Source organism: Podarcis raffonei, chromosome 1, assembly GCF_027172205.1.
Source record: "Podarcis raffonei isolate rPodRaf1 chromosome 1, rPodRaf1.pri, whole genome shotgun sequence".
Classification (NCBI taxonomy): Eukaryota; Metazoa; Chordata; class Lepidosauria; order Squamata; family Lacertidae; genus Podarcis; species Podarcis raffonei.
In genome coordinates this window covers 23716040-23729267 of record NC_070602.1, presented here as the reverse complement: position 1 = coordinate 23729267, position 13228 = coordinate 23716040, and the positions used below count along the sequence as shown (strand labels likewise).

The 13228-nt window shown below is 43.4% G+C and overlaps 1 protein-coding gene across 9 annotated transcripts in view; it reads right to left on the bottom strand.

Annotated features, from left to right (window-relative positions):
- EFCAB11 (EF-hand calcium binding domain 11) overlaps positions 1-13228 on the bottom strand; it is a 55608-nt gene that overhangs the window by 24329 nt on the left and 18051 nt on the right. Inside the window, exon 7 of one of the 9 annotated variants that reach the window (XM_053377290.1) lies at positions 9885-12971. The exons of the other annotated variants lie outside the window; for them this stretch is intronic. Within the exon in view, the coding sequence (XP_053233265.1) occupies positions 12962-12971 (10 nt within the window). The 3' untranslated portion in view covers positions 9885-12961. Of the gene's footprint in view, positions 1-9884; positions 12972-13228 lie in introns of those variants that run through there. 9 annotated transcript variants of the gene reach the window in all.

Here is a 13228-nt window from a genome sequence, read left to right as displayed (position 1 = left end):
ACTATTCATAACTGGTAATAAATAGTATGAAATATTTCTCCCTGTGTGAACTTTCAAACTGCTGTGCAAAGCAAAATGAATCCAGTCCTTCTTAAAAGGAAGAAGAAATAGATCATTAGAGTTGCCGTGGATCTCACATGACTGTGGCTGTAAAGATGTGAAATGGCAGCAAAAAGCTAAAATTAACTTGCCATAAGGTAAGTCATATATCCTAATACAAGTCTGGAAGATACTAAAACGTCTATGGTATAGAGTATAAACAGAGGAAATGTAAGGGGGGAAATCTTGTTGTTATTGGACCCCACTGAGATACCAAGGTTGGCTGCACTTTTGAGGTGGGCAATACTGCCAAAATATTAAGCAAATATTGCTTTGCAATTAGAAGGTCTCAAGTATTGCTCCGAAGGGCAGTAGTAGTAATTTAAAAGAAGAAATCCTGCCCAGGGCGTCATTTTCCATGATAAGGCTTTCTCAGTAGTGGTTCCCCATTTATGGAGCGCCGTCTCTGGTGAGACAGGTGTAGTCCATCTGTCTTCCTCATTCAGTATGAATTTTGAAACATGACTGTACAGGCAGTATCTGAAAGATATTGTTCTGGGCAACCTTGAAATTATTAGCTGTGAGGATATCAGACTGTTTTGAATGTTTTTATTTATTTTATTTCTTTAAAATTGCTTTGCTTTGCTGCTTTGTTGCCACCCTGGGCTCCTTTGGGAGAAAGGGCGAAATAAAAATTTAATTAAATTACAAGAATAAAAAAAATAGCAGAATTTTATCAATTTATAAACTCTCTTGCTTACATCTCTTATGCCCATCTCTTCTTCTTTTCTATACTCTTCATTTTTTTTTTGTTCTGCTGGTTCCAGTATTTTCATTCAAATCCATGTTCTCTTCCTTCTTTCTAACACCATTTTCCATCACGTCACATTATTCTGGAATTCCCTTGTCACCAATGCCCACACAAATCCATCTATTTCCTCTTTCATAAATGAAAATGAAAACCCAAACCCTGCTTAAAAGTCACCTGTTCTCTCATGCCTGCTAAATGGAACATTCCTCTCCCCGCAGCACACACTTTTACTTCCTCATATCGGCTAATTCCAGTTTTCCTCACTATCTCTCCCTTACTCTGCTTGTGACTTGGGACCGCATCATGTTACTTGTTCTGTTTACAGTTTAATAAATATAGCCAGTAAAAAAAGGAAGAAAGTAAAGAGCCGTATCATCAGCTTTGGGGCATATTATAAGCTTTCCATCAGTTTCAGCTGGTGGCCCAGCTGAGCCCCTATCTGGACAGGGATAGCCTAACTTCTGTTGTTGATGCTCTAGTAACCTTGGCGTAGCTCACAGCAGCCCCAAACTCTTGGGCTCAAGCAATCCACTAGCCTCAGCCTCCAGTTGTACCACAGTATTGACTTATATTCAACACTGAGTTGTCACCTTACAATATCTGGATAATGAAACTGAAAAAGAAATGAACACCAGAAAAGGCTTCAATACATTATTTTCTTCATGCTTAATTATATGTTTTGGAATAGCAGATTCTTCATTGCTCACTTCTGTTAAAATGGGAAAATTATTCTTGGTTGACTCATTTTAACAGCTCTGTTGCATTAACATTAGATTTTGTTATAAAAGGTCCCTGTGGATGTGGCACAGAAGGATTCCAGACTACAGATGTGAAATTGCCAAGCATGCCAATATTAAGAAAAGAGAAATGAAGGCACACATAACAGTTAAATGGCTTCCTTGGAGGCCTGCAAAGTCTACTACCACTACGTACAGAAATCAGGTCAGCTGTGCCTTCTCCTGAGCCAAGTCAACTATCATGCATGCATAATTGCAATAAGTATGAAAAATAAGGAATCAAGAAAATGGTGAGATCTTAAGCATACATTTTAAGTCTGTAGAAATGCAATGAATTCTTCGTCCAAGTATGTTTAAATTTCTGCGTAAAGGGAATATCTTCTTCTTTGGCGATCACTCATAGCCGAGTAAGATTGTCTTCCATAAACACAGTTTTAACAATGACTCCGTAAGTGACTGTGGAGACCAATTCTGGATCCACACGTCCTTCCACAGTGGGGACATAGGTTTCTGGGTGGGAGTTGATCACGGTGTCGTTTTGCCAAGCGTGCCTTCCTCCTAGCACGTTTCTCCCTTGCGTCCTGAGTTCGAGTGTCTTCAAAGCCCATGACAACTTTGGTAAAGGCTGTTCTCCAACTGGAGTGCTCACAGGCCAGTGTTTCCCAGTTGTCAGTGTTTATACTACATTTTTTAAGATTTGCCTTGAGACAGTCTTTAAACCTCTTTTGTTGACCACCAGCATTACGCTGTCCATTTTAAAGTTTGGAATAGAGTAGTTGCTTTGGAAGACAATCATCAGGCATCCGCACAACATGACCAGTCCAACGAAGTTGATGTTGAAGAATCATTGCTTAGACACTGGTGATCTTTGCTTCTTCCAGTTCACTGATATTAGTTCGCCTGTCTTCCCAAGTGATGTGTAAAAAAATTTGGAGGCACCGTTGATGGAATCTTTCGAGTAGTTGGATTTGGCGTTTATAAGTGGTCTATGTTTCACAAGCATATAGTAAGGTTGGTAGTACAATAGCTTTGTAAACAAGCATTTTGGTTTCCCTGCAAATGTCCCAGTCCTTGAACACTCTGCACTTCAGTTGGGAGAAAGCAGCACTCGCAGAGCTCAGGCAATGCTGCATTTCGGCATCAATGTTGGCCCTTGTGGAACAATAACTGCCTAGGTAGGAGAAGTGATCAACATTAACCAACGTTACACCATTGAATTGGATTTGTGGCGCTGCAGAGGGGTTATTTTGTACTTGTTGGTGTAGCACTTTGGTTTTTTGGATGTTGAGTGATAGGCCAAGCTTCGTAAGCTTCTGCAAAGATATTTAGGATGGTTTGGAGCTCATCCTCTGAGTGTGCACACACTATGTTGTCATCAGCATACTGAAGCTCTATGACGGAAGTTACGGTAACCTTACTCTTTGCTTTTAGCCTGCTCAGACTGAAGAGCCTTCCATCTGTTCGATATATTATTTCTATTCCGGTGGGGAGTTTCCCTTCAACAAAGTGTAGGATCATTGGAATGAAAATAATGAATAAAGTTGAGGCAATAATAAAGTTTTGAATAAAGCTTGAGAGCCATTGTTATTTGCGATTGTTGCTGTCATATTATCATGGAGGAACAGAATGATGTTTACAAATTTATATGGGCAGCCAATTTTCAGAAAGACAGTCTACAGGGCATTACGATTTACAGTGTTGAAAGCCTTAGGTCAATAAACGCCATATACAGGGTTTGGTTTTGCTCTCTGCATTTTTCTTGAAGCTGTTGAGCGGTGAAAATCATGTCCACTGTCCCCCAAGAAGGCCGAAAACCATTTTGGGATTCAGGAAGGGTCACCTCGGATATTGTTACGAGACGGTTTGCTAAGCTCCTTGCAAGAATTTTGCCAGCCGCAGCTAATAGAGAGATGCCTCGATAGTTTCCACAATCAGTTCTGTCACCATTTTTAAAGAGACTGATAATTTTGGCATCTCTAAAGTCTGCTAGGATTTCTTCTCTTTCCCAGATTTTTTCAATGAGCTTGTGAAGTTGTTGTGTAAGTTCAATTCGGCCCACTTTGATGATTTTGGCAGGTATCCCATTAGGTCCACTGGCTTTGTTGTTTTTCATTTGGTTAATAGCTTTGGTTAACAGCTCTCCCAGATTTGGAGATATACCGTATTTTTCGCCCTATAGGACGCACTTTTCCCCCTCCAAAAATGAAGGGGAAATGTGCGTGCGTCCTATGGGGCGAATGCAGGCTTCAGGAGAGCCGCAGCGCCAGCCCCACGAGGTCGGGGGACAGCGGGGAGGCGGAACACCGCCATCCCGCTGTTTCCCGATGTGGTTTGGAGGCTGACGGCGGGGAGACGCGTGCTTCTCCCCGCTGCCTGCCACGCAAGCTCCAGGGACAGCTGGGAGGCGCAGCGCGTCTTCCCGCTGTCCCCGGACCTGTTCTGCAGGCGGGCGGTGGGGAGAAGAGCGCTTCTTCCCGTTGCCTGCCCCGCAAGCTCCGGGGACAGCTGGGAGGCACAGCGCGTCTTTCCGCTGTCCCGGACCTGGTCTGCAGGCGGGCGGCGGGGAGAAGAGTGCTTCTCCTCGCTGCCTGCCCCGCAAGCTCCGGGGACAGCTGGGAGGCGCAGCGCGTCTTCCCGCTGTCCCCGGACCTGTTCTGCAGGCAGGCGGCGGGAGAAGAGCGCTTCTCCCCGCTGCCTGCCCCGCAAGCTCCGGGGACAGCTGGGAGGCGCAGCGCGTCTTCCCGCTGTCCCCGGACCTGGTCTGCAGGCGGACGGTGGGGAGAAGAGCACTTCTCCCTGCTGCCTGCCCCGCAAGCTCTGGGGACAGCTGGGAGGCGCAGCGCATCTTCCCGCTGTCCCTGGACCTTGGTCTGCAGGCGGGCGGCGGGGAGAAGAGCGCTTCTCCCCACTGCCTGCCCCGCAAGCTCTGGGGAGAACTGGGAGGCGCAGTGCGTCTTCCCGCTGTCCCCGGACCTGTTCTGCGGGCGGGCGGTGGGGAGAAGAGCGCTTCTCCCCGCTGCCTGCCCCGCAAGCTCCGGGGACAGCCGGCCCCACAAGCGCCTGGGGGGGAAATAATTTTTTTTCTTTATTTCCCCCCCAAAAAACTTGGTGCGTCCTATGGGCCGGTGCGTCCTATGGGGCGAAAAATACGGTACTCAAGATTTTGCTCACACTTTTATTTCCTATCTTACTGTAACTGGATTAACCATGGGCCATCAGCCTAAAAGCATAATATAAAACCGTAAGATCACAATCCAAACAATGTTGTTATTTTGATGTTTCACTACAGAAAAGTGCTACAATAGTGCTCCAAAGATCTGTTCCTACCTTGAACCATGGAAATGTTTGAAACCAACAACCAAAATAAGAGAAGTTAACGATGATTGCTTTGTGGAAGAATAGAAGCCCTTTTTGGAGTATTTAAGGAAATATTACAGTTTGATGAACTCGCAAGCAGGATTTGAAATATGAGCAGTAGAAGGAATTGGAGAATACAGTATTGATGCATTTGGTATAAGAAACAGAAGGCACTGTACAGCAGAGGGGAGGAAATTAAAACACCATGGGAAATTGGGTGGGAAGTCAGGACAAGAAAAACCTATTATGTATTGAAGTATACATGTTTAACTTCTGAAAATTAAGTAAAAAATTACTATAAAAAAGGAAAAGTTTGAAATGAGCTTAAAATATTTTTATTATACATTGTAAGTGATTTATATATTGGAAATGCTGTAATGTGAAGGGCCATAGCTCAGTGGTACAGCATCTGCCTTGCATGTGAAAGGTCTCAGCTTTAAGTTCCAGGTAAGGCTGAAAATGTCTCCTTGTCTGAAACCTTGGAGGAGGCAATACTGAGTTAGATGGACCAACCATCTGATGCAGTATAAGGCAACATCCTATGTTGAGATTTGCAAAAAGGAGCCAGTACAGCAGTTAAGGATGCTGCACCAATACCAGGATATCTTGAGTTTAAATCTGCATTCAACCATGGCGCTCACTGGGTGACCATGGACCAGTCATTACCGTATTTTTCGCATCATAGGACGCACTTTTCCCCCTCCAAAAATGAAGAGGAAATGTGTGTGCGTCCTATGGTGCGAATGCAGGCTTTCGCTGAAGCCTGGAGAGCGAGAGGCATCGGTGCGCACCGACCCCTCTCGCTCTCCAGGCTTCAGGAAGCTATCCGCAAGCCTTGCAAGCCCGGTGGGAGTTCCCGCGGGCTCACAAGGCTTGCGGGCAGCAGCCTGCAGCCCCGGCGAGTGTCCGCAAGCCTTGCGCGCCCGGCGGGAGGTCCCGACGGGCACGCGAGGCTTGGGGCGGCAGCCTGTAACCCGAAGCACGGGGAGCCCTCCAGAGGGCTCCCCGTGCTTCGGGCGAGTGTCTGCAAGCCTTGCGCGCCCGGCGGGAGGTCCCGCCGAGCGCGCGAGGCTTGGGGCGGCAGCCTGTCGCCCGAAGCACGGCGAGCCCTCCGGAGGGCTCTCCGTGCTTCGGGCGAGTGTCTGCAAGCCTTGCGCGCCCGGCGGGAGGTCCCGCCAAGCGCGCGAGGCTTGGGGCGGCAGCCTGTCGCCCGAAGCACGGGGAGCCCTCCGAAGGGCTCTCCGTGCTTCGGGCGAGTGTCTGCAAGCCTTGCGCGCCCGGCGGGAGGTCCCGCCGGGCGCGCGAGGCTTGGGGCGGCAGCCTGTCACCCGAAGCACGGGGAGCCCTCCAGAGGGCTCCCCGTGCTTCGGGCGAGTGTTCGCAAGGCTTGGGGCGGCAGCCGCGGCTGGGGGGGGGGAATAATTTTTTTTATTCATTCCCCCCCCCAAAAAAATGAGGTGCGTCCTATGGGCCGGTGCGCCCTATAGAACGAAAAATACGGTATCTCTTAGCCTAGTCTAAGAGTTGTTCTGTTGAAGGGGAGGTCAGAACACTGCTTTGAGCTCTTTGGAGGAAAGACAGAATATAAAATGTTACAAACAAACAAAAGTGAATGGTGCGCCGCTGTTTGAAAACCAATGACTCCCCCTGTGCCAGCTACTTTGAAGTAAAATGATGAGAGACAAGAATCTGTTTTCATATTTTTCTGCAGCTTTTTGGACACTTGCTCTTTATTCTCCAGCTCTTGCTTTTAACCCCTTACAATACTTGATTACAAGACATACATGGTTTCCCCTCTTGAATTACTTTTAACACATTAGTCCACATTTTTATTGCTTGTTGCTAAGCAACATGCATAACATTAAGATGTATGTTCGGTTATCTTGGAACATTTTCTTTTTCCCATATGTACTATTCTACTTCAAACTGCTATCACAATTGAATTTACTATGCCTTCAATTTCTTGTTCCTTCCTCTGCAATATCTACACTTGCCCTCTCCACATTTTCCTCCCTAAATAATTTCTAACTACCAATAATACATGTACATAGAATCATAGAACTGTAGAGTTTGAAGGGACCCTGAGGGTCATCTAGTCCAAACCCCGGCAATGTAGAAATTTTTTGCCCAACATGGGGCTTAAACTCATGACTCTGAAATTAACAATTATCCAAACCTTAAAATATACGAATAGAAAGATCAGAGGTAAGAAAATTATACAAGCACAAATACTAGCATAGCAAAATTTTTGCCAAAACTTACAGCAAAATTCACTAAATTAATGACTGTATAAGTTAAGAATATATCCATAAGGATATAATTGATTTTATAAGCAGAGGCAGGCCATAAATCCTAGGGTTGCAAAATGAACAACATTCAGTTTGCATAAATGCTTAAAGGGAGAAAAAGGACAATGATGTTGGAAAAATAAGATTTCTAACGTCCATTCCTAATCACATTTAGGTTGAAGAGTCCCAACGATTTTGATGTAACATGCTTCCATAAAAGTGCAATTAATATTGCATCGTATCTGCATCTGTAGTACTCATAGAATCATAGAGTTGGAAGAGACCACAAGGGCCATTGAGTCCAACCCCCTGCCAAGCAGGAAACACCATCAGAGCACTCCTGACATATGGTTGTCAAGCCTCTACTTAAAGACCTCCAAAGAAGGAGACTCCACCACACTCCTTGGCAGCAAATTCCACTGTCAAACAGCTCTTACTGTCAGGAAGTTCTTCCTAATGTTTAGGTGGAATCTTCTTTCTTGTAGTTTGGATCCATTGCTCCGTGTCCGCTTCTCTGGAGCAGCAGAAAACAACCTTTCTCCCTCCTCTATGTGACATCCTTTTATATATTTGAACATGGCTATCATATCACCCCTTAACCTCCTCTTCTCCAGGCTAAACATGCCCAGCTCCCTTAGCCGTTCCTCATAAGGCATTGTTTCCAGGCCTTTGACCATTTTGGTTGCCCTCCTCTGGACACGTTCCAGTTTGTCAGTGTCCTTCTTGAACTGTGGTGCCCAGAACTGGACACAGTACTCCAGGTGAGGTCTGACCAGAGTAGAATACAGTGGCACAATTACTTCCCTTGATCTAGATGCTATACTCCTATTGATGCAGCCCAGAATTGCATTGGCTTTTTTAGCTGCCGTGTCACACTGTTGGCTCATCTCAAGTTTGTGGTCAACCAAGACTCCTAGATCCTTTTCACATGTACTGCTCTTAAGCCAGGTGTCACCCATCTTGTATAATAATCAAATCATTAGTTTCCCATTTGTAACTGTAAGCTTAGCTTTTGTCTTCAACTGGACAAGCCTGGGTCAAGGAACACACACAGATTCCTTACCATTAAGTGAGTTTAATTTAGAAGCTACTCACAATGACAACAAAAGGAAGTAGGAGGGAGCCACAGTGGGCTTCTTAAGAGACGGGTGTTTGGGTCACACAGAGAAGAACAGGAGCACACTTTGGGGATTTCTAAAAGCAAAAATATTTAAGGAACATACTAAACCAAATCTATATTTGAAATTAGCTAAACAGTTTTTTAAGATACTGACAAAATCTGAGCTATTTGAATATAAAATCTTTAGAGAATATATGAAAGTAAACAAAAGCTGAATAATGAGGCATGAAAGGGTTTTTTTAATGGAGGGGTGAATATGGGGTGAATAAAGTAATAGGCAGGAGGAAATTAATTCCTGTTGCAGTCAACTGTGGCCTGAAATTCAAAAACAGTCTTCAAATAAAAATATAAAGCAATTTACATTTAGCATGTTGAAATAAAATACTTGTCTCAGGTACATTTCCCTCCAATGACCCTGTCAAATATTTTCTATCTCTGGATCGGTTTTTAGTAATTTCTTAATGAATACCGCTGTAGCAGATGGACAATCTACTTCAGGGAGGGATATAGAAGGCTGTAGGGGAAAATAAAGGAATTATTTTCTCTGCATCTTTATCTAATGTAAGCTAGTGCCCTGTTTTCAGAACATGTCTACATGGTCTGTTTGGGCTAACAAAGATACATTTTGCATCTCATTCTATAGAACCAAAATGTGAAGAACTGTGAACTTTTTACTATTATTCCAGACCCAAATAAGAGTTATGACTTAGGAGAAAAGCATGCCAGCAGATGTGTCAGCCACTAGAGACTATTCTGCAAAGATGATGCTACATGTACATACAGCTGCATGCACCTTTAAATATGCAGCCTGCAACACAATGGCCTAAGAAAGGACAGCAACAAAGAAAAACTACTGCAGACATCTCTAGAACTGGAATGACATTGCACTGTATACCATGTTCCCATGGCAACTAGCCATGGGAAGATGAATGTTTCATATTCACTCTGCTCTGCAGTACATGTCTAAATCAAAATTTCATAAAGAGCACAAGATCTTGACTGAAGATTATCTACACAAAACCAGGTTATTTTCATATTACTGAATAATTATAGGCCAGAAACAATGAGGTCATTTTGGAGCAGAGGAGACAAAAATATGCCAGGCATTAGTATGCCTCTAGTGTGTGATCCTATTCATCCAAGTGTAAACTAGCATAAAATGCAGAACAAAATAGAATGTACTATCTGCTTCTGGTTAATGTCATCTCACATACCCTGATCCAAAGAACCATGGAAGCAGAAATAATAATCAGGTGTAGTGCAGAAGACTGAGCCACATAGGGATTCTTATGGGGTAAAGTATAGGATCCATGAGTTATCTCAATGTATAAGAATGCTTTTTCAGCTAATATACAGATAGGTCTCTATACACTCATTAGAAGAAATCTGTTTGCAGAACCCTGTTTCCACAATTCTTTTTGCTCAACTGATACCACCAAGACTTGCAGAATAGCATCTATTCCTTTCTACATTTTTGTCATCACATCACTCTTTATAGATGTGAACTGGCAAAACTAAGGATTTTTTAAAAAAATATTCCTGATTAACAACTTTATGTTTGAATAACTTCTTTAATTAAAGACTGCTTGTGGGTGGTATTTTTTTGACAGCAATAGGCAAACTTTATTCTCTTGTTAGAAAAGTGGATGCATGCATATTCAATGGAGAAGGAAATGGGAAAACGACAGTCAAGGACTTGTTGTTGGCATCTGTCTGTCTCAAGAGACAATGGGATGCACCTGGGGGGGGGGGTGCGAAGTCAAACTGCTGCCTTAGCAGCACCAAAGTGACTTCCCCGGGTGCAAACCTGGGCAATGTGTATGGCAGTCCTGGGCTGCCCAGAAAATAGGACAGACCCCTCTCTTGGTCTTGCTGATGTGGTCCAAAGAAAGGCAGAGCAATATGTTTGTCACCAGCTCAGATGCATGAGTTGCCGGAAGGAGGCATACAAGACTCCATCCAACAGCATTAGGGACTCCACTTCCGGTTTGTGTAGGCTTTACTCCTTAGCCTCTTCTTTTCTGAAGATACCCGGTATGCTGAAAGGCAGCCAAGATTTAGGACCAGAATTTTACTTCTCCTAGATCAGTGGTGGCAAACCTTTTAGAGACCGAGTGCCCAAACTGCAACCCAAAACCCACTTATTTATCACAAAGTGCCAACAAGGCAAATTAACCTGAATTCTGATGTTTTAGTTTAGGAAAAAACCCTCATATGTTAGGGTTAATGTAACCCTTTCCATTGATATATAATTTTATGGTAAAATTCAGTACTTTTTTTCCTTAAAAAATGTTTAGTGATACTCTCATTTTGACTCAAGAAAATCACCATCAGGGGAAATAGTTATAATTGGGGGAAATGAATACAGGGATTTTTCCCCTCCCATTAAATTCACAAAATGTTTAGGGGTATGCGTCCCCCTGCGTCCCCACAGAAAAAAAGCACTGGTATTACTTCAAAAAAAGTAGTTATGAGCCATCAAATCTTGGAAATACACTTTTCCCAGAAGGTTCACTAGAGGGCTGTACTAAGAGCCACTAAGAGCTTGGGGAGGGATTGTCCAGAGTTGTTCAGGGTTTTTTTTTGGGGGGGGGTTGTATTATCAAGATTTGTTGAGCTTTTGGGGGAGGGATTGCAGAAAACAGCTCACCAGCATTACCGGCTTACACCAATCGTCTCCACCGCAACGACAACAAATTGAAAACAGCCCTTGTCACAGCCACCAATCACACGCACTATCGCTGCAGAGAATTTCCTGCCCATGTCTTTCAGGAGCCCCGAGGAGGCGGAGAGCGGCATCCACCTAGACCAGGGGCGCCGCTCCTCCCTCCCAGCCCGGGACAGGAAGTGTGGTGAGCAAGTTGCACACGTGTCCCTTCCTGTGCATGCTCTCTCTCTCTTTCACCCAAACACCTGTTGTTTTCCCGCTCCCCTCCCCCCCTTCCGTGCTAGCTGGTTGGCAGGCACACAACTCCCCTTGACGCTGCTGCAGGAGGCACACACTCTATGGAGCGTTTCCCACACGCAACAGCATGGGGGGTGCAGCCGCCCACTTTGCCAAAACCCAGCAACGGCCGTGCTTTGGCGGCTGCGCACGTGGCCACAGAGAGTGCTGCCTCTGGCACACATGCCATAGGTTCGCCACCACTGTCCTAGATGGACTCCTTTCCCAGGTTGATAGGGTAATAGAAGGTGTGAAACTTTCCTCCCTTTTTGGCCTGTGCTTCTTCTCATCCTTTCCATTTTTATTTTTATGGGTTCACACTTATAAAACGAGCACTTCACAACAAAATATGCAAGCCTTTCTGTTAACTGGTCTCTGAATGACAACTTGTAGAGGAGATGCCCATTTTGAATTATAGCATAAACACAATACATTTTGCTGAAATACAGTGATTTATTGCCATATCATTTTTTCTGACCTGCTACATCAATTTAAACCTGAGCTAACAAAAGGAAAGTGTTGAAGTCTATGCTACCAAACAAAAACTGCCACTTGTTCCATGTTATTAAGGCATCAAGTTAGTCTATACATTAGCAACCAACAAATTGCTTTCCCTTCCCTTTCTGTCCACCACCCCAGAAAGCTGAAGTAGCCAGCAAAATACCAGGAACACTTAATATTGACATGGTAGCCATGCACCTACCCTAGGCAAAGAGGCTCCAGGCAGGACAAGAGTAGCACTGCCAGTACTTGTATAGCTCCAATACTATGCAGCGTAAAGATAAACTGCTTTATAGACATTATAACACTGTGACACCAGATGGCACTGTGGAGTCCCATTTTTCGCCAACAGGATTTCCCTATATGAAGTTTACAATGCGTTTAACTGAATTGTTTCTTTGATGTGTCTAGATCCAGCCCTAGTATGTTTGCTAGGCTTGGCTGACTGTTGGAATTCAGGAACAAGAGGGAGGGAAATTAATATCAGTTCAACGTAACACTTTTGCAGATTTAGCCCACATGAAGTGCCTGATGTGCGTTTCAGACTTAAGATAACAGACAGCATAAAAGGAAACTGATATGTATTCACTGCTATAATAATAATGTATTTTCTACAGTCTAGACACTAGATCAAATAATGAGCTTAACAGTAACCTCAAACTCACCTATGACAAACGGTTACATGTGTATAACAGATTTTACCTATCTCAAGTCGGAATGATCACTGGGGAGGGAGAGCTACTTAACTCATATGTTATCTTCTATATAAGCATCCCTGAGCCAAAGTCATTTTTTATATCTTGTTTTATATATTACTCTGTACTTAAAATAATGATGCACTGTACAGTTTTATTTTTATTATTTCTAGTATGTTGACCATAATAAATTGAATATATTACACAGATTTCAACAACATTGGTTAATATGAACATCTTGAAAAGTTACATTGAAAAACCATACTGTGCAAGATGGAAGACAATTCTGATTTCCATTAAACAATATCAAATGCATATATTATAGTTTGTCTTTTATTACTTGCCTAGAAAAGGCTATTTAGCACCACCAAATGGTTCAACTGATCTATTAATGCATGTTTATTTTGGTGCTCCGCATTATAAAGATTTAGTGTACAAACTGGTAAAACTTTGATGGCATGTGTCCTCTTCAGAATATTCTGTTTATAACAAATTAGAAGACTTTAATCAACGGGAAGAAAAGATGTCTAAATAATAATAATAATAATAATAATTTATTATTATGGTCAGAGAACAGCTTGCAAAACACATAATGGGACTGCACTCCCAAAAGCAAAACAGACATTTAAAACAGTATGTCTACATAAACACTGCTATTTCAAGGAACATATAAATTAATGCGTACAGTTCCATAAAAATACTATTTTCATTATATATATGCATGTGTGTGTGTAAA